This window comes from Leptodactylus fuscus, chromosome 2, assembly GCF_031893055.1.
Source record: "Leptodactylus fuscus isolate aLepFus1 chromosome 2, aLepFus1.hap2, whole genome shotgun sequence".
In the NCBI taxonomy this organism is placed as follows: Eukaryota; Metazoa; Chordata; class Amphibia; order Anura; family Leptodactylidae; genus Leptodactylus; species Leptodactylus fuscus.
In genome coordinates this window covers 188750768-188771826 of record NC_134266.1, presented here as the reverse complement: position 1 = coordinate 188771826, position 21059 = coordinate 188750768, and the positions used below count along the sequence as shown (strand labels likewise).

Sequence of the window (21059 nt, the reverse complement as noted above, 5' to 3'; positions counted from 1 at the left end):
TATTAACACTGCACATATATGTAAGTATATAAGTATGAATGACCCCAGAGGAGGAGGAAACCCCACTACCATATCGGATTTGTCCATATAGGGCAGGCACCTAATAGAATACCAGGAAATAAAGGTGGACAAAACCCTGCACATCATTTTGAGAAACAGGATCCTATGGATAACCAACAAACAATAGGAGAGAGGAAAAAGCAGAAATAAAAGACATAATGTAAAAAGAGGAAAAGAAAGAGGGAAGGAAAGAGCAGGGAGTAAGGGTGTATCTCCAAGGACTTTCTGCTTCCCCTCTAGCAATAAGGGAGTGAGCTCCAAGGGTGTAGGTATAAGGGGAGCAGTGGTGCAGTAACTACTGGACCCTGGATTCTGCGGGGGTCTCAAAAATTCCTCTACCACATTAAATACACCATTATACTAAAAGGCATATCGTACTTAGGTGCTGCATTACAGATTTTGCAATAGGGACCAGTAATTTTAAGATATGTTTTGCAAGCTCCCCGCCCTCTAAGACGCACAGCTCAAAGATGCTGGAACAGTCCTCCTTATAAGTAGTCTGAAATGGTAACGGGATTGTCTCACAAAGACGTCTTCTTCTCTAAAGTCTTATTCACTCAAATAGGAAAAATGGCCATTTTTATAACAGCCTTCAAGCTGACATTTTAAAAACACATTCATTTCACTGTGACTCTCTACAGTCTTGTGAATACACCTCCTAGAAATTATATTTGGATATACATTTCTATTCTATGTCATGGAGTATGACATCCCAGCCATTGAAATAAATGGCTTACCATATAATCCATGGACAGATGAGACCATCAGTGCAGAGGACCTTCTAACTCAAAGAAGAAGAAGAATCTGTCGGAAGGGCCCCTACGTTATGCCTATATGGGCAGGGTTTTTCTTTGTAAGATAGACCCTTCAATTTGAAATTATCATACAGTAAAAATATATGTAAAAAGAAATTATTTCTAGACATGTTAAACCACATATATGTCCCAAGAAACTTATAGAGCAAGGCTTTCAGCTAATGGATCTTTTGTAGTTTGATATTTCTATAAATGCAGGCTTTCTTCTTTTTGCCTTTATATAAAAGTAACCTAAGTTTTCCTTAGCTTAACAAAACCGTACAGCATATACTTATAAATACACGATCTTACAAAGAAAATAAGAAAAAAAAAATATCAGTCTCCATTTTTGGTGCGTATATTTTTGTGACCCATATGACATAAAATATATGTTTCCATTTGTAATATCTTCTAGCAGACTACTGAGCTGCTGTATCTTTTCATGTTTTACAGTCTAATTTATTTCCCTTTGCAAATCATTTCTTTCAGAGCATGCACAAGGCAGCGCATGCTGAGTGGCTCTTTTGAAGGGCAGCCTGCCAAGGAAAGATCAATCCTTAGTGTGCAACATCATATACGCCAAGAAAGAAGGTAACTTTAGCAACAAAAAAAAAAGTAGCACATTTTTTTTCACCATCTACCTAAAGAAAGTAGCACATTTTCTGATTTTTTTTTTCCATCCGTTACAATATTGCAGAACCTAATATAACTACTACGTTACCTCCCATTAAATATAATGTCGTAAGACTTGTTATTATAAATGTCACTCTATTCACATGCAACAGGACTATCAATTTAAAGATCAAAGAAAAGATTGTTTTCTTTGTTCAAGCAGATTATACATCATTTTACAAGGATGTAAGCCTCTAACCCCCAGCCTTTATAAGTGACTTGCTTTTGAAATGCCTCACTTAGCCATGAGCCCCATTCTTTATTTCTTTTTCAGACATTGTCCATGTCTGCAAGTCAAGGCTTGATCAAACTTGTTTCCCTTTAGTGTTATTCAATGCAATTTTGTTGATTGTTGCAGGTCACTAAGACATGGCTCAAACAGTCAAAGAATCAGCAGGGGGAAATCTTTGGAAACACTAACACAAGACGTGAGTTTCATCATTGCCCCTTTGTTGATGGGAGGCATTGTTGTGTGGGCTAATAGCATCTTTTCATGTGTTGTTTTATTTGCTGTGAGTCACTGTACATTTTATGTGATGTTTGTTGGCTAGTAAAATTGCTAGCAGAAATAGATAGCCCTAAAGGGATTATCCACTTTTCACCCCTTCTCATGTGTTAGCCTTCCATGATCCTGTAGACATTGCTCACATCTCCTTGTAGCATTTTCTGCTCCTAGTAATTCCTGTCACTGCTTTTGTAGTTACTTGGAGAGTAAGGGGTGCACATGATGTTCTCTGGGGCTTGAGGGACCAAGCTGTCGCTCACCATAAGAAAAATAAGTCTCTATAATCTCTGTATTGTGACATCACTGCCTGTATTGTTATTGTTGTATTGTGTTGCTGTATTTTATTATTTTGTACAGTGGCATCACTCTGTGATTTATTATACCTGTTCTGAGATTATTACATCTGTGACATCGCTCTGGACATTATTCCCATACACTGACATCTTGTGCATTAACCCTTTCCTATAACAATTTTCATGGCCTATGCACTGTGAGGTCACAGAAGTAGATTTATTAAAATGGTCTAAAAGCAGAACTGTATTAGTTGCCCGTAGCAAACCACCACAGCACAGCGGCTCCTGAATGATGCATTGGGCAACTAAGCTTTTACACCATTTTTATAAATCTACCCAATGGTGTTGGTTATTATTGTTTTGTACCATCTATTTTCTCCATCCTCTTTGCGTTGTGATAAACTGTGACTATTACTGCACTAGAAAACCACAGTGTAAACCATTTCAATGACATAAAAGTGCATCAGAATATCACAATGTACATGATACTATACAGTCCTATGAAAAAGTTTGGGCACCCCTATTAATCTTAATCATTTTTTGTTCTAAATATTTTGGTGTTTGCAACAGCCATTTCAGTTTGATATATCTAATAACTGATGGACACAGTAATATTTCAGGATTGAAATGAGGTTTATTGTACTAACAGAAAATGCGCAATATGCATTAAACCAAAATTTGACTGGTGCAAAAGTATGGGCACCCTTATCATTTTATTGATTTGAATACTCCTAACTACTTTTTACTGACTTACTGAAGCACAAAATTGGTTTTGTAACCTCAGTGAGCTTTGAACTTCATAGCCAGGTGTATCCAATCATGAGAAAAGGTATTTAAGGTGGCCAATTGCAAGTTGTTCTACTATTTGAATCTCCTCTGAAGAGTGGCATCATGGGCTACTCAAAACAACTCTCAAATGATCTGAAAACAAAGATTGTTCAACATAGTTGTTCAGCGGAAGGATACAAAAAGCTGTCTCAGAGGTTTAACCTGTCAGTTTCCACTGTGAGGAACATAGTAAGGAAATGGAAGACCACAGGGACAGTTCTTGTTAAGCCCAGAAGTGGCAGGCCAAGATAAATATCAGAAAGGCAGAGAAGAAGAATGGTGAGAACAGTCAAGGACAATCCACAGACCACCTCCAAAGAGCTGCAGCATCATCTTGCTGCAGATGGTGTCACTGTGCATCGGTCAACTATACAGCGCACTTTGCACAAATAGAAGCTGTATGGGAGAGTGATGAGAAAGAAGCCGTTTCTGCACGTACGCCACAAATAGAGTTGCCTGAGGTATGAAAAAGCACATTTGGACAAGGCAGCTTCATTTTGGAAACAAAAATTGAGTTGTTTGGTTATAAAAAAAGGTGTTATGCATGGCGTCCAAAAAGAAACAGCATTCCAAGAAAAACACATGCTACCCACTGTAAAATTTGGTGGAGGTTCCATCATGCTTTGGGGCTGTGTGGCCAATGCCGGCATCGGGAATCTTGTTAAAGTTGAGGGTCGCATGGATTCCACTCAGTATCAGCAGATTCTTGAGAATAATGTTCAAGAATCAGTGACGAAGTTGAAGTTACGCCGGGGATGGATATTTCAGCAAGACAATGATCCAAAACACCGCTCCAAATCCTCAGGCATTCATGCAGAGGAACAATTACAATGTTCTGGAATGGCCATCCCAGTCCCCAGACCTGAATATCATTGAACATCTGTGGGATGATTTGAAGCGGGCTGTCCATGCTCGGCGACCATCTAACTTAACTGAACTTGAATTGTTTGTCCAAAATACCTTTATCCAGGATCCAGGAACTGATTAAAAGCTACAGGAAGCGACTAGAGGCTGTTATCTTTGCAAAAGGAGGATGTACTAAATATTAATGTCACTTTTCTGTTGAGGTGCCCATACTTTTGCACCGGTCAAATTTTGGTTTAATGCATATTGCGCATTTTCTGTTAGTACAATAAACCTCATTTCAATCCTGAAATATTACTGTGTCCATCAGTTATTAGATATATCAAACTGAAATGGCTGTTGCAAATACCAAAATATTTAGAACTAAAAATGATTAAGATTAATAGGGGTGCCCAAACTTTTTCATAGGACTATATATTTGTTACTTATACCAGTGGTTTTCAACCCTAAGGAATACACCAAACAGTCTTAGGGATACATGCCATGGCTGAGAATCAGCACTGGTAGGGACAGATATAGGGAATGCTTGGGTTCCAAGGCACCAGGGGGGCTAGTTCTGATGAAACCAACCACCACCTTCAGATGGAAGCAGAGGCAGGTATCAGAGAACAATGGTTCAGAGTTAATGGAGCAGTTCTCCTCTACAGTAGTAGGTAGCCTATGCTGAATAGAGAAATGGATGATCTGATAAGTGAAAAGCTGGTCAGAAGTTAAACTACCATCAGAACTTGTAGTGGTGCCTACCACAAGTGCCCCCATAAGCAGAAGGATTTCCTTGGCATGCCATGTGCACTATTTTTTTCTTCCGGACTCAGGGACTGCTTTGGGAGGGAGGTTAAAAACTGGGCAAATGCACAGGGGCCAGTTTCCAAAGGGGAACCATTATATATAGTTTATGATTATTATTTGTAAGGGAACAGTAGTATTTATAAGTGGGACTATTGTTTATAAGTGAGCACTAGTATAACTAGTAGTATAGGGGGTGCTAAAATCTACTAGACGGTACAAATCTGGTCATTTGTATTGTGTGTGGGCATAAAAGGAGATATAGGTGCTTTGGGGACACAAAGGGAGTTATTAGTAAATCTATTTTATTTGATCTGATATATATTAGGATAGAAATATGTGGGCACTATTACTTTTTGTGGTACATAATGGAGTACTCTAACTATCGTGGTTGTGTCACAATGTAGTGGTAATGGAGGTAGTCAGGTTTGGAGGAAGTGTACTATCTGGGTCTTATATAGAGTTATTAATGGTTCTAGTACCTTTGTATGATTTGTTTTGTTCAGTAATTGTTCATAACTATATAAATGTTTACAAATCTTTTCCGTCTTGTGACTATGTAAAGCCCCAAGTAACGCTGCGGGAAGTGCTTCACTGCTTCTGAATATGATAGCCCACTTTTAACTTTTTTTTTTCAAATGTAAATAGTGAGCCACACAATAGGGATCACAATCTACATTTTTCCCTATCAGTATGCCTTTGGGGTATGGGAGGAAATCCACGCAAACATGGGGAGAATATACAAACTCCTTGCAGATGTTGTCCTTGCCAGGATTTGAACCTAGGATTACCAGCGCTGCAAGGCTGCAGTGCTAACCACTGAGCCACCATGTTGCCCCATGGCCTGCTTTTAATTTTGCACAAGGCCACATTTTCTCTTAAATTGGCCTGCACATGATGGACACTACAGTGTCCATTGGGATACTTGGCTGGAACTGTTTTTCATGAAGAAGTACTGGGATTGAAAAGGTTGAGAAACACTGACCAATACAGTAGATAAATCATAAATGTTTCAGGCTGGAATACCTCTTTAAATGGGTTGTTCATGACTTAACAAAGTTGGTTTCTGATGATACAGTATCAGGTCAGCCGAGGTTCAACACACTGACCCCAGGTCAATAATCTGTTTTGGCTGCCAGAAGCTGTGAACCAGTTATACCAACAGAACCAGGTCTGCTCCTATTCAAGTCAGTGGTAGCAGAGGAGCAAGTTAGAGCCTCCAGTAAATATACAGTACCTGTATACAGCTTCTGGCGGCCAAAACAGCTGATTAGGGCTATGTCCGGGTGTCAAACGTAACCAATCTGATACTCATAATCTATCCTGTGGGTGGGTCATCAGTATCCATCTTTGCTAGGTCCTGGATAACCCCTTTAATGAATATGTTGTGGATTGTAAAATCGGAATGATTTATTAGTACTCACCGTTTTTTATTCTGAGCTTGTAAAACAGTTATACAAAACCTAATTTTCATGTAATTTATTGCTATAGGAATTTCATAGGATGTTGTCAGAACCGAAGTGTAGAGGTCTGTGTCTAAGTCTTGGCAGATTCCTCCGCGCATGAACATAGGCTTAGATACAGCCTGTCGAGAGATGAAAACCTTTATATACAAGTCATATAATGATCAGAAATTATTTATTTATTTCTTGTTATCTCTCATCTACACAAGCATGACAGCTAATTCTAAAATTCACCTAAAACAAGTTAAATTTCAAAGTTATATTAGAAGTAAAGTTTACATATAGGGTGCTACAGTGTCTTTATCTTAGCAAATTATGCAGAAATTTCTATTATGCATTTTTATATCACTAATGTTTTTTCCATAAAATTGAGTCTTATTCATTTAATTTATTTGGCCAAATGAAGTTTATTAGTCTAACATGAGCCAAAATAAGTCTCATTCCATTTTCCTCTGAAAACTCTAGCACTCCAACACAGTACGGTACAGAAATGCTCAGAGAGAAGACAGTGAAATCAAAATGATCCAGGAAAAGAAGGAACAGGCAGAAATGAAAAGGTATTTGTGCTTGTATGTTTGTGGATCGTAGAATTTAATGATGGCACGGCAACTAACTTTGTCATATGTACCTTTTACCAGGAAAGTTCAAGAAGAAGAATTAAGAGAGAATCACCCATACTTTGACAAGCCCCTTTTCATAGTTGGTCGAGAGCACAGGTTTAGGAACTTCTGTCGGGTGATTGTTCGAGCACGATTTAATGCGTGAGTGAAAAACACAATACAATAAGATCCGAACTATGTTTTCCTTACATATGGTATATGTTTGTTAAAGTCAGAAAAACTACTGTAATGGTCTGACATGCTGCTGTTAATTCAATATCCTTTTTGTGTTAAAGAGGTTTTTTTTGTATTTGGACAACCCCTTCCCATATGTTCTACATTATGATATTGGTATCCCAATTTCAGACTTGTCCTCTGTTGGTTAGAGCAGAGAACTACTAACAAAATGTAGTTCTCATTCTGATAGATTCCATGAATAATGTAACGCTACATTTCTCCTGCAGCTTTCAGTGTGAGAGACATATACTGTATCCCCAACCCCAGGTTTTTCAGGTGATGACTGACAGAGAGCAGAAGGTTTCTGAAGCTAAATTGTGCTGCATTAAAGGGGCGCCATCATTGGGAAAAGTCATTTTTAACTAAGCACATCCTTGCATAGCCTTTAGAAAGGCTATTCTACACCTACCTTTTGTATGTAAATTGTCTCAGTAGATTTTGAATGAGCCCGCTTTTATTCATATGCTAATTACCTGCAAGTGTGCACCCTGGAAGTCTCAGCGACCACTCCTCTCTCTCTGCTGTGTGCTGTGTGTGTGAGAGTAGAGAGATGAGTCAGCAGCAGCAGCCTGTGCTGTACACATAGCAGACAGTGCTCTCTGAGACTTCCTGTACTCACTGAAGGCTAATTAGCATATGAATAGAAACGGGCTCATTCAAAAACTACTCAGGCAATTTACATACAAAAGGTAGGTATGGAATAGCCTTTCTAAAGGCTATGCAAGTATGTGCTTAGTTAAAAATGACTTTTCCCAATGACAGAGCCCCTTTAAATGGGAATTGGGGGATAGTAAGACAAGACTGTAGCAAGAAATTGTAAGATAAAACTTAACGTTTATTAAGATCCTCTAAAAATAAATAAAAATAAAAGAGTGAAACCAAAACTCCTTTGGAAGAATGGCCCTGATAATTTTGAGAGCGGTGAGTCCCCTGTATACCACTCAATAATAATTGTAGACTATGGCAATCAGATAAACCACAGAACAGATAAGGTAAGTATTATCACGGCTCCACTGTGCTCCTGTCTATATCTACCGGTGCTTGGTTTCTAAATATTGGTCACACTATTTGCGTGCTTGCTTATCCCTTGCTGAAGAATTTGGCGCAGTGTGGAAATGCTGACTATGTGTTATAGGAGTGAGTCATAACATTGCGGCATGTTCACACTTGTATAGAAGATTGAGGCAGATCGAATGTCATGGAGGATTATGTGGCACACAATTTATTAATCACAATGTTTTGCCACATTATATACATTTATCATCGCGTTATATACATTTCATATAGTAGTGATTTACACCATTCAGAATTGAGGTTACTTACCCTTATTGTTATTATTGTACTCTGTCTTGTGTTTTATCTGACTGGTATTCAGGGGACTCGCTTCTCTCAAAATTATATGAATTATTCTTCCCAAGGAGTTTTGGTTTTAGTTCTTTAATTTATTTTTATTTTTTAATGTCAAGTTTTCTCTTACAATTTCTTGCTGCTATCATGTTTTACTATCCCCAATTTCCATTTAATTCTTGATATTCATTGACATCGTACCTCTCAGTAGCAATAGGTGGGAGCTAATATTATGGTGGAATACAATGTATTATTTTTTAGATTGTGATGATCATCTGATTGCTGAGATTATTCTGCAAAGAGGTTATCTTGATGAAACAATGAAAAAAATAAAGAAAATAAGCATGGCCTTATTGTGCTGAAAGAATAAAAAGTGAAGAAAAAATAAATACTTATATTGTGGTGAAACATTTTTATCTACGGTATGTCATGTATCAGCTACAGAAACATACTGTTCTACAACCGTATGTCACACTCCAGGAATTAAGTGTGTGATAGACTTTATGATCATACTAAGATTTATCACTCAGTACGGTATACACAATCCTAAATCAGCCATAGACTATAATTCACTGCCAATAATTACAGCTTTGGTAGTGGACAGTTTTGTGCTACTAGAAATGAACCAATGAACACGAATACTTAATAAAATGAATGTACAAATTTGCTGCCTGGCTGTGGTTATGTATTTGCAGAAAATAGCACTGACATTTATTTCTAAGCACTAATGTACATAAATGGTTCACCGAGAGTTAAATGTGCTTCTTGTTATCTAACCTTTTCAGCTATGCAGAGATAATTCAGGAATAATAGCTGAAATTTGGATGCTGCACGGCTTTCTGCGATCACAAGCACAGCCATAAGTCAGCCATACAGCAAAATTAAGTTTCAGAAACAGAAGATTATTGATTTTAGACAATGTCTGACAATGTTGCACTACTATAATATGTCTTGTAGCTTTGGCTTTAATAAAAAATAAATATGTAAATGAATGAGACTGCAAACTGCTAAGATGACTTTCACTCTGAAAGTTCTGCTATATGTGACTCAAAACATACTGAAGCTCATATGACTCAGATTACACATGAATAAAGAAATCTCTGCTTTAGTAATTGCCATCAGAAAAATTGGACATTCGAAATATAGCAATAGTGTGTCAGTTTGTTAATGCCAGGAAACTAGCATATAAGCGATAGAAAAAGTAAATTAAAACGTAACCTTCAATCTAACAACTAAAGTATCCCCCTTTTACAAAGAATATATCACATGTATCAGAAGGGATGCCACAGAGTGCCCCTACCAATATGGATGCCAATACCTGGGAAAAACCATGTCCCTCAATGCCATATGCCCTGGGTTAGTCATGTCAATAATTGCAACAATATTCAGCCAACCTTGGAGCAGATATATTATTATTGTGAAAGACAGATCTATTCATAACAGACTGCCATTAACTACAGAAGGGTTCTTAGAAGTCCTGAACATGGGCCATGATCCTACCAACCAACATATACTGAATGTATCTGTGCCTTCTCTACATGCATCTTATGTTTGGTGGACAATATTATGTGTGCCTCTTATAGGGTCATACCTTACCTTAGGTGATCCTAACTGGTTAGAAGTGGGTCATTCAGTAATGTTGTACATGTAACCCAGCGTGTTCTTAAAGGGGTGTTCTGGTTTTTATCTTTTTAATTTGTCTATAGAACAGGATATCATACAATTTTCTAATACACATGCATGTAAAATTCTGCTCACATACATTTATTATATCAGTGCAGATCTCTTTTGGCACAGTAGAATTGTACAACTCATGGGTCAGTCGTGTAATACATCCATGGACTAACAGAATAGGAGAAAAAATGGTGTTGGTAATGTGACACATGAAGTGACCCTGGCATTCAATAGACCATTGTTTGGTTGGAACAGGACACTTTCATGGGAAAACTAAATAGACATAATGGTAGAAACAGATCTTACATTGCTGTCTGCCTCTAGATGAAAAAAAATACAACAAACAGAGGAGACACAGGAGGAATATAATATTTTCTTCTCTACAGATATGATGATAAGATGATGCTGTAGTAATACTGTATGTGTTCTGATTCTCAATATCTTACTAGTAGCCTGTCTACTGGACAGTAAGCTGAAAGCCAGGGTCATATAACTTATGCCATGGTTAGTCTGTTTCAGTTCTCCTATGAAGGATCCTTATTTGCTCTTACTGCTTTGGTGGGTGGGAATCATATTTTTTTTTATTTCTTTATGTTTCTCTGATTTACAGTTATATCTGTCACTATAAAAATGTATCTGCTATATGTTGTTCTATTATAAGCCAAACTAAATGCCACTGATAAACTCCTGATGTTTAGTTGGAGGGAAATGCATCGGATTAAAAGGATGCAATTATTTTGTGTACTGCACCATGTCACCTATAATACCGTATAACCTATATTACTATACAGTGTGTGCTACTTATTCATTTACCAGTTAGGTATATTTTGAGTATCATTGTGCATCTTAGAACTAAAATGACGGAGATAGCCAAATACAGCATGCGACTATCTCTTTCATTTCCATCAAGAATGAATGAATCGACAGCACACATTCATGTATGACTTTGCTCTGTTGAAGGATGACATTTAACCTCCATTGTCATGAATGGTGGTAGGACATCTATCTATCTATCTATCTATCTATCTATCTATCTATCTATATCCTATCTATCAATCTTGTGGATAGTTGAAAAATTGTTATGGTGAGACAAGTCCTATATTGACATATACAGTAATGAAAACCATATAGGGCATAATTAATTGGCTATTATTACAGTAACATTCCGACAATATGAAAGGAAGAATATAAAGTGTTTTTAAGCAGCATCTCACCTTACTCTACGTAAGGCAGAATTCTAAAAAAAAAAAAAAATGAAAGTGCAAACTTGCTGCCCTGCAATGGATCTGTGTATGCAGACAAAACCAGTGACATTTATTTCTAGGAAGAAGTGCACATAAATGGAACGCCCAGAGTTAAATATGCTACTTGTTCTCTAACCTTTTCAGCTATGCAGAGATAATTCTGGAATAATAGCTTTTGTATAACGGTTGATTTATAGTCCCAACCTGACTTTTAAAAGGTCAAGAGGTCCTCACACAACAGGGGAAAAGCTAGAATAATTTCCTAACTTCATGTTGTTGACACATACAGTACACACACAAACCAATATTTTGTTTAGGATGTATGCAAGTGTGCCTAGTCCTTTTACTGTATTTTATCTATTTACGGAACATATCTAAAATATCTGATCAAGACAAATCCTGTTAAAACCCAAAAATCTGCTGATCACCCTCAGTCAGTTATCAGAAACCTCTAGTAATTGACTGAAGATGCAGGGGAAAATGGCTGACCATTTAGTAAAGTGCATGGGCAAGGCAGGTTGCTTGTCCACACTCTTAGGGCTAGTTCACACGGGGGCAATGAGGTAGATTTTGACAGCAGATTTCGCCTCAAAATCTGCCTCCATACAATGGTGGTCTATGGAGACTGCTAGATTTTGTTTTTCTGCTAGCAGTTTTTTTGCTGCTAGCAGAAAAAAGAAGCGCCATGACCTTTCTTCAGGCGGATTCCGACTGAGGAAAGCAATAGAAGTGAATGGGAGGCGAAAAACGCCTAGCGTTTTTTTGGTTTTTTTTGCAAAAAAAATGCGACCGAAAACGTCTAGCGTTTTTTTACAGTCCATTCACTTTAGGGGAGGGGAAAACCGCCTGGCATTTTATCATATTTTTACCAACTGCTCCAAAAAACGCCTCGGGACCAAAATAAGCCAGGCTGTTTTTACGTGGGAACTAGCCCTTAGAAACAACATTTATATCTTCTACCAGGAGTGTTGAAAACTTATATCTACAGTAGTTTGCTGCCCTACTGGGTCTTCAGACTGGAACGCTAAAGACCCTGTAGCTGATCCCCAGGGATTGTGATTCTTTTGTATCCTATAGAGCCATTAATGTGTTACAAGTCTCCAGAGACTCCTATGTATCTACTTATAGAAGTGATTGACTTTTCGGTTGATCTTGCGCTTTGAAACTTGGATCTACTCATTAGATTATATTTATAGTATTGACCTCTCTTTCTTCTGGGGTCCCTTGTCAGGCAGCACTTTCCTTACAGCTAAGACTTTGTACTAAAGTTTACTAAGATCAAGATCATTCTCTGTCACTGGAAACATAAAAACTAAGATAGAAAGTATTCTAGGTAGTGATGGCAAAAAAGATGTTGCAATTTTGGAACTTGTTTGTCTTGTTGTATTTTTCATTTAACACCCATATCTATCTGCTTTTCATTTCCTTCTGCTGTTATCACTCTTAATAATATTTTTTGTTAAGGCTGCTTTTTATTCTTTATAGACAGAAGCCTAGAATATCACAGCTGCCAGATAAAATCTCTTTCACACATCTCCACATTATATCAGCTTTAAAATTTGCTTAAAAATGCTTTGTCTTATTTTCTTACTGAATATCTGAAATGGACCAGTATCTGCAGTGTGGTATCATGTTTTCATGGGATGGATTTCATTAGAATTTTCCATTTTAATTCTATTCGTCAACTCTACTTGTTGGAGTAGCTCAGCATTATATTAAAGGGGTTATCCAGCTTCCAAAAATTATCTGCAAATATATCCACAGCAGTACGAAATCCACACTGTTCCCTTGTTTTCTTGGTTTTATTTTCATTGAGACTCTTTATATCACCGTTATTTACATGCAGTAAATCTGTGAACAAACTACATGTACCATGATGCATCACTCTGTGTGTACCCCTCCCTTCTCCACTGTCCCCTACAATGAAATCCTAGATAATAAATCACCGCCACATCTAAGGCCACATGTCCTGTGATGTTTCCTTCAAGCTCACTCCCCCTCCCTCCTGTGAGCAGAAAACACAGGGAGTGAGAGCAGGGAGAGGAATTATTGGAACTGTAGTTTGTTCACAGATTCACTTAATGTAAATAACAGCAATACAAGCAGATTCAAGTAAAATAAAGCTAAGACAAGGGCGCACAAGGGAGCAGGATTTAGTACTGCTATGAATGTATTTGGAGATGATTTTTGGAAGCTGGAGAACCCCTTTAAACATTAATGGCTGCAGTTATACACTGTATACCAATAAGTATTTGGACACCCATGCAAACGAAGATATCTGCGATCATGATGTACGTCACGCCTTCAGCCATTAAATAGGAAACAGCATTGGCATTAATGCATTGGTATTAGTCGCATGCAAGATGCCATGAAGTGCAGAGTTGTCCAATTTCGAGAAAGGGGTAATTGTGGGGTACCACAGAAATGGTCGATCCTTAAGGGACATAGCAAGCGAACTGAATTACCCAAAATCAACGGTGGCCTATGTGATTACGAAGTGGAAGGTGAATGGTGATTGTCGGAATGTGCTCCGAGTCAGCAGCCCCCCGAACCTGGGAGATAGAGATGAGAGATGAGTGCTGGCCAGAGAAACCGCACCCAACCGATGGCTCACATACACCAGGAGTTTCACCAGGCATCCAGGAGTATTGTGTCGATCAATACCATTCGTAAGGAAGCATCTGCTGGGCTCTACCAACTATTGAATATGAATAAATGTTGTTTTTCTATTCTACCACAGGTGTCCAAATATTTATTGGTAGACAGTGTATATGCATGGTGTATAAGACTACGTTTTCTCCCTATGTCATAGTTTGAATTTTAACATTTTGTTCATTCAATTGTAATTTTTTATTATTTCATGTATATGATATCTTACACATCTGTGCACTGGTTTTTATTATAAACTTAAATAACAGCATTGTAGAATGTTTTTAATTTGTTAATTTAAATTTAAAAACTGTCCTAGAATGAAATATTGTGGCTTATTTTGCTGTATTTCATGTTTTATGCAGCTCAAAAACAGATCCTATTACTGGAGCCGTGAAAAATACAAAATACCATCAACTATAGTAAGTACATTCATTTTTATACTCTGCATTAAGTTCGTCCTACAAGTCTGTCTTTTTTTCTCCACCCAAAAGAGCGGATACTAGACGGAAATGCGCCAAAGGAACAACTGTGGATGGTTTTTACAACCTATTGAAATCAATGAGTTTTAAAATGAACCGTTTGAAATCAGTTTTTGAGGATTTTGAGACAGTTTCAAAAACTGATTTTGCACGAAAAGCCAAACGCTAATGTGGACCCAGCCTAAGAGTAGCTCTCTGTACAGTGCTGCGTAGGTAGGCTGAACCATTCACATAATCATAACCTAAAAAAAAACGACAATTTTGCCATAGTTCCAATTTATAAGCATCTATCCAAATTTCTTCAGTAGTTATACCATAAGCATCTCCAGCTGCGCATTGTATATAAAAGTTATAATCTATACACAGTTCTTGACTGCTTTGACTGCAAACTGGACCAAGGCCAGCTAGCAGCCAATAATACCAACTACATTACGTTCCATAAACCTACACAGAATCAATAAACTGGTGAAAAATGTCCACATCTTTATTACAGCATAATGAAAAACATAACCTTACACTTTACAGTATTGAGCTGTAGACGTAATATATACAGTACAGCCTCCGTACAAAATATAAAATCCCTGCCCAAAGTCCTGTGGTACAGGTGCTGCCATTCCTAATCCTAAAGGCTGCGGTTATAGCTATACTAAATCAGCCACAGTTGATGAGAGATGTGATCTATGATATAGCCTATGAGAAAATAACGTAGAAGGGAAAATAGGCTTTAGATACTAAATCGCACATCTTTTGCTCAATTGGACAAATACATTTCTGGAAGATCCTCATTCTTTAAAATAGTAGTTTGGATCCGCTGGTTTCAGATAGCAATGATGAATCAAAGAGATGACTTGAGAATTCCCATATATGTTCTCTTTACTCTCTATAACAATTTCTCGAAGCTTATTTATTAAAGCTCTAGAGGCAGCTTTAGGGCCGACATCCATAGGGGGATCGTCTCCCTCCTGCTTACTCCCCCCCTCCCCCCCCCCCCCGCGGACCCTATGCTTCCCACACAACGTGGCTGATTCTATTCAGTGTGGTGCACTGGACCTACCAGAGACTGAAGGGAAAGCAAAGATGGAGCAAGCCAGAGGACAGGAGAAGGGATCGAGAAGTAAAAAGCCATTACTCCTTGAAGATACCAGCAGGTAGTGGCCTAAAGTCGCTATGGGTCGCCTTTACCATATGGAGGACTGTAAACTGCGCATATATTGTGTGGGGGCAGTTAATAGGGCATATATAAAAAGGCATTTACTATGTGGAGGACAGTAAAGCAGGTAGTGGCCTAAAGTCACTATGAGTCACCTTTACCACATGGAAGCCTGTAAAGGGGGCATATATTGTGGGGGGGGGGGCAGCAAATGGGGCATATATAAAAAGGCATTTACTATGTGGAGGCCAGTAAAGGAGGCAGCAAACTGTATGGGATGTAACATGTAGGCAATATACTGTGTGTGGCCAGTAAATTAGGCAGTATACATTTTAAGGGCCTTTAAAGGAAGCATTATAATTTTTGGGAGCTAGTAAAGGGGACATTATATTGTGTGAAGGTCAATAAAGAGGGTATTATACCTTTGGAGGGGCAGTAAACCATGTGGGGACTGAAAAAAGGGAAATTATACCAAGTGGAAGCCGGTAAAGGGTGTGCTATACTGCATGGGTGCTGGTAAAGGGAGTATTATATTCTGGTGGGGACCCATACAGGATGTGTTATACTGTTTGAGGTCCAAGAAAAGGGGGAATTATATCATGTGGGGGCCAATAAATGAGGCATTATATTGTGTGGAGGCCTTTACAGGGAGTGTTACAAAGTGTGGGCACTGGTAATGGAAGTGTTATACCACATGGGGCCGGTGAAGGTAGCATTGTAGTACGTGGTTGCCCATAAAGGGTGCCTTATACCATTATTGGAGCAGTAAATCCTATGGGGGCTAGTATAGGGGATGTTTATACCGTGTGGGAGCATGATAGGAAGTGTTATACTGTGTGGGTGCCTGTAAAGGAAGCGTTAGCATGGGTGTCTGTAAAGGGAGCGTTATTCAGTGGTGTATCAGTAAAGGGGGCATTTTATCATGTGTGGGCCAATAATCTAGGCTCTATAGCGCATGAAATCCAGTAGAGGGGTGCTATATTGTGTGGGTGCTGGGGGACCCCAGTCAAAAGTTTCTATGGGGCCTGACCTTTGCTAGTTACTCCTCTGGTTAGTTTTTAAGAAAGTCATATACTTAAAAATCAAAAAGCAGCAAATAAACTGGCTTGAAAACAGTACTCCAAGTTAGTTAGTTTTACTAGGGAATAATATATATATATATATATATATATATATATATATATTAAACAACAAATATTAAATGAAACAGTCTCACTCATGTAATAGTGGACCTGGACAGAGGGAGCGAAACCAACAGATATATCAACATTCATGTAGCAGAGTACCATCTCTCCGAGGAAATAGGAGTTGTGCAGTCCTTATTACAACCTAAACTATAGCTTAGTGATTCCCTAAATAACTCCCGCCCTAACAAGAGTACTAATTCACTAACCCTAAATACATTTAATCTCTCCAAGGACTCATCTGGAAATTTTATGCAACAAAAGAGTGCGAGCATCCCTTGTCCCAAAGAATGCTAATGGACTCAGTGACTTTAGGTTCACATTTGCGCTGGGCTCTCCTAGAGAGCTGGACCACTGAAACAGCAGTTACACACAGACAACAGTGTCTGTTGGGTGTCTACTGTCTTATAAATGAAACCAGAGAAAAGTCCTTCTTGCAGGACTTTTTCCTCTGCCAATTTTCGTTGATCCTCCAACCAAGACTCCAACACAGAACCCAGCCTGAGAAGCGCAGTTGCAGAGCAGTCTAGCACTCTCTAGGACAGTGGTTCGATCGAACGCTAGGCCATATGTACGGTTCATTTTGTGTACCAGTAAAAAAAATATACTTATTTCTTGAATTTGGAAATAAATCATATTTGATTTATCACTAAAGAAGGGTTCGGTGGATGTGCATATGAAACTGGTGGGTTCGGTACCTCAAACAAGGTTAATAACCACTGCTCTAGGATTACATTCATCTTAATGTGTATGCCTGGCCTTAGCATTAGCCAGATATTTCCAACATCACTTGTCTCTAGGGAATCTATGTTTCCAACAAAATCGCAGACCTCATTTCACTGTATATAAATTGCAGTGATATTTTTGGTAAAGCCATCATCTAGAACAGGAAGTATACAGGAATGACCCTGTTTCCTTCCTATTCACTGCATGGTACTTGCATGCATAGATAATTCAGCAATAAACCTGCAATCATATTACAGTGGTCTGGGGCTCAGCATATACTTTATTCTCATCTGTTCCTTTACAGTTTGTGTCCAGAAGCTATTTGCCAAGCCTCATATCGGTTTGATAATGTTCATTATTCTCTTCCTTTCCTTCATCTTCTGTTTAGTCTGCTCAATCCATCTCCACAGATCTTCCTTTTCATCCACTCTTAATAACAAATCCCATAATAGTCTTTCATACAAGTTTCTACAGCCGTAATCTGTCAGAATTTCATAAACGGAACAGATTTTGTTGCAGTAAAGACAAAGTACTTTGTAGCACATTTTTCTCCTTATGTGGGCTTAATCCATGTAATGGACTGAAATTGCCTGGATTCTTTCTATGTCAGAGAAATTCATATCAGGCAAGAGCATTTGATGTCACTTGGGAAATATAATTAATGGCTTATACCATAACGGGAAGAACCCTAGCAGGTCCATACTGTGTATCACTAAGATAAGAACCTAAAGCCACATGACAAGGAAGTCTTCATTGTCTAGAAAGTCATACACAGCTCGTCCCAGTTTAATCAGTCCAGCATCTAATTACAGCAATTGTGTCAATTTTTATTTTATAGGTCATTATCTTCAGAGTTATTTATAGTATTTATTTTGTTATCTTTAATTTTGTGAGAAATTCCACAGATATTATTAGTTCTCTATCAGAATTTAAAATCCACAAACATTTTACGTAGCACTATGGAGTCCTTAACCCCTTAACGCTAAATCACGTACCTGTACGTCAGGGAATGTGGTTAGTTCCCGCATTCCCACGTACCTGTACGTGATTGAGATTGCACGGGCTCAGAAGCAGAGCCCGTGCGATCTCCACGGGAGGCCGGCTGTATCTGACAGCCAGGCTTCCCCTGTAGCAGCAGGGACAGTGATTGCACCGACCCCCGCTGTTTAACCCTTAAGGTGCCACGATCCATAGTGATCATGGCACCCTAGGGGTTTGGCCGGGCTATAAAGCAGTCTGCCGGCAGCATCAGGAGTCTGTGTGAGCTGTAATTTACAGCTACACGATGCTCCTTAATCCCTCCCTCCATCGGAGCGAGCTCCGATGGGGGGAGGGTTAACCCCTTGGATGCCAGGACGAGTGGAAGCTAGTCTATGCATCTGCATAGCTAGCTTCCTCTATAGACTGCAATACACGTGTATTGCAAGTCTATAGTTAGTATAGAACCAGTGATCCTCTCTGATCGCAGGTTCTAGTGTGCTTACAGCACAAATGTAAAAAAGTTTAAAAAATAAATAAATAAATAAAGTGTGTAAAACAAACATAGTTAAATTTCTTGTAAATCTGGAAAATCGCTGTTACACTTGTAAGCCTTGTAACGTTCAAAATAAATTAAAATACAATCAAAAGATGATGCTGATATAAAGCAGAGATATGGGAGATACTATTTATTACTGTATTTGGGTGGTATAACTATCTGCCTGAAAAGCAGAGAATTTCACATTTTGAAAATTGCAATTTTTTCCAAATTTCCATCAAATTTCCTATTTTTTTAATAAGTAAATACAAAAATATTGATTAGTGTTTACCACTAACATGAAGTATAATGTGTTACGAGAAAACATTCTCAAAATCACTTGTGTAAGTTAAAGTGTCTCAAAGTTATTGCCATTTAAAGTGACACATGTCAATTTTGAAAAAACAGGCCTGGTCCTTAACATACTTTTGGGCTGTGTCCTTAAGGGGTTAAATCATACTAATAGCGTGTGCACAGAAAGGGTTCAGTACAAAAGGATGAAGAGGCTCCTGATAATGGTAGATTACTTGTATACGATGGCCTTATAGGGCCTTAATTCAACTCAAAGGACCAAACAGGTGGTCAGTAAAGGGGTTTTGCCCAGGACAGGGGATAAGATGTAGATTCGTAGGAGTCCCAGTAAAGGGGACCCCGCTCAGCTATCGCTAGGGGTTCCATAGAGTTGAATAGAGGAGAAATGTGCCAATCACATTGCAATCACATAGGCAATCACGTAATCGGTGGAGACTCCATCAGTCGGACCTTCACTGATCTACAGCTTTTCTGTCGCAAACTTGACACAATTCCTTTAAGGTTGGAGATTGCACAACAATGTGGAACACTAAGGCCGGGTTCACACGGAGTATTTTGGCTCGTAATGTGGTACGTAGACGCCGCGGGAGCTTTTGCGGGCCGTATATGCTCCCATTGTTTTGAATGGGAGCCGGTACCGTATACGCGGCACTATTTTGCGGCCGCCGCAAAATCACGGCCGCAAAATAGCGCCGCGTATACGGTACCGGCTCCCATTGAAAACAATTGGAGCGCAAAAGCTCCCGCAGTGTCTACGTACCACATTACGAGCCAAAATACTCCGTGTGAACTCGGCCTAAGGGATAAATAGTTTTGATGATCATCAAACTGCTACAGTGCTATTCAGCATACTGTATAAAACTACAATCTATTACATTTATTAATAATAATAATAATAATAAATACATTTGTTTTTGTGTAATTTTCTTAAATGAGTTATAGGTAGGTTATATCGTTCTGCTGTGTCATGGGTTTGAATCCAACCAAGGGTAACATCCACATGAAATTTGTATGTTCTCTCTATGTTTACGTGACTCTTCTCTGGGTGCTCTGGTATCCTCTCAAATACCAAAATGGCAGCCACTAATTCCCCTATGCTCCCTGTGCTATCAGTCTCCATAGTAAAAGCGATTTAGAAATGTTTGTCTATTAGTCTGCGCTAGGAAATGTTCATGCTAGTCGGGTGCTTATGCCAGTGCCAAAGTCAGAAGGAATGTCATAGATTCACTGCTTGTAAATAACAGTGATACAAGAAGTCTCAAGCAAAATAAAGCTAAGAAAAGTCTGCACAAGGAAACAGTAAGTATTTAGCACTAATGTGGATGTATTTGCAGATAATTTTTGGAAGCTGGATAACCCCTTAAAGCAAGCAAGGGAGAGGGAGGAGATGTATAAAGAGCATGTAACAGACATAACCAGTGTGTGCTACATATATATTTTATATAATTTAAAAAAAAGTTATCTCTTTCCCTCTCATCGTCATTGTTAGTCATCCTCATTGTTTGTTGCACCTTATCTGTCAGAAAAATGGATTGTTATGCTGATATCAAAAAATAACATCAGCAACATGTATGACAGCAAAACTTAATATACCTAAGAAGATAAAAAATACCAAAAACTGAAATAAATAAAAATAAATAAATGAAACAGAACAAACCTAATGACACACATATA

The 21059-nt window shown here is 38.5% G+C and overlaps 1 protein-coding gene across 2 annotated transcripts in view; it reads left to right on the top strand.

Annotated features, from left to right (window-relative positions):
• NALCN (sodium leak channel, non-selective) overlaps positions 1-21059 on the top strand; it is a 356507-nt gene that overhangs the window by 291847 nt on the left and 43601 nt on the right. For both annotated transcript variants that reach the window (XM_075265321.1, XM_075265319.1), the window contains 5 exons: positions 1344-1445; positions 1885-1954; positions 6731-6822; positions 6904-7026; positions 14381-14437. In XM_075265321.1, the coding sequence (XP_075121422.1) occupies positions 1344-1445; positions 1885-1954; positions 6731-6822; positions 6904-7026; positions 14381-14437 (444 nt within the window). The remainder of the gene's footprint in view (positions 1-1343; positions 1446-1884; positions 1955-6730; positions 6823-6903; positions 7027-14380; positions 14438-21059) is intronic.